The sequence below is a fragment of the Austrofundulus limnaeus genome, unplaced genomic scaffold (assembly GCF_001266775.1).
Source record: "Austrofundulus limnaeus strain Quisiro unplaced genomic scaffold, Austrofundulus_limnaeus-1.0 Scaffold1185, whole genome shotgun sequence".
Lineage (NCBI taxonomy): Eukaryota > Metazoa > Chordata > Actinopteri > Cyprinodontiformes > Rivulidae > Austrofundulus > Austrofundulus limnaeus.
The window spans coordinates 11,659-12,992 of NW_013953587.1; the positions used below are offsets into that span (position 1 = coordinate 11,659).

The 1,334-nt window shown below is 42.1% G+C and overlaps 1 protein-coding gene across 2 annotated transcripts in view; it reads right to left on the reverse strand.

The window, feature by feature from the left end:
- The window catches only part of vash2 (vasohibin 2), a gene marked incomplete at its 5' end in the record, with an annotated part of 11,627 nt that overhangs the window by 9,067 nt on the left and 1,226 nt on the right, over positions 1–1,334 (reverse strand). For both annotated transcript variants that reach the window (XR_001312348.1, XM_014031136.1), the window contains 1 exon segment: positions 1,022–1,140. Coding sequence is in view for 1 of the 2 variants with exons in the window: in XM_014031136.1 (XP_013886590.1) it covers positions 1,022–1,140 (119 nt within the window).

The window sequence follows — 1,334 nt, forward strand, 5'->3', positions numbered from 1 at the left end:
CCCCACCCCCACCCCAGGGGAAACACTGATCTGCCACAGATAAATTGATGTAATAGCTCAGAAAACGTCTGAACGGGCTGAAAAATCTGACCCAAACAGAATATAAAGATATCTTTGCAGCACTAGGAGAGACTTAATTCAAGTAAAATGTATTTAACAGCTAAAAAAGTGGATTCTTGCTGGATATGTTACCCTTAGTGCAAAGAAACACTTTTAAAAATAACCATCTGTGTACTGATTGGTAAATAATTTACTATTTTAAGACAAAAGTTTGAGTTTTTTTTTAATAGCAAGTTATCACAATAACTCAGAGCCACAACAGAGGATGTCCTTTGACCTGTCAGTGATCCTGAGGCTGTCTGACTGGGAGGTGGCTGCTGAGTGGTTGGGTCAGATTGGGTTACATCCTGACACAGCTGACGGCTCACACAGACACACACAGACACACACAGACACACACAGACACACACAGACACACACACACTCACACAGACACACACAGACACACACACACTCACAGACACACACAGACACACACAGACACACTCAGACACACACAGACACACTCAGACACACACAGACACACACAGACACACTCAGCTTCAGAGTCTCAGTGCCTAAAGTCAGAAAGGAGCCTGGTTTTAAAAAAAGCAGCTAACTCTGAGCGTCACCTCTCATTGTCAACTTGTTTGTTTGCAACACATCAGATCAGATCTGTGTTCGTCCTGTCAGACAGCTGACTGTCAGTCTCAGACAGGACGTGTTGTATCGCACACATCTGACAACAACGTCACCTCGTTTCAGATTCAAACATGCTCTGCTCTAACATAAATTTATTCTTCAAACACCAAACAAAGCCTGAAGTCTCCTTGACCTGAGAAAGAAGAGGAACCTGACCCGGGCAGACTATCAGCAGCAGCTGGGGTCAGAAAAGATAAAAGTGTAATCTCATCTGACAGACCTGAGAAACAGACTTTTTGTTTGGTTTTGGGGTTTTCTCACCCGAGGCGTAAACACTTACGATTTGTCTCGGCGGTTTGTGACCCGCCGCTGTGGACTGAGCTGCCGCCGCCGTGGTGATAAGGACTTCCCTCTGCTGCGCTCTTTGATTGGTGACTGAGCACTGGAGGATTTTAGGATCTACAACAAAAACACAAACAAATGATCAATGTCCAAATATTAGAAAATAAAAAACAGAAGTATTTTGTTCCCCTTCATTTTTTTATTTGCCGATTTGTAAGTCATTTTTTATTTTAGTATCTGAAATCTTCAGATTAAATGTGCAAATATCAGCCAAAAATAAATACTAATTTCCATTGTTTTGATTATTGTGA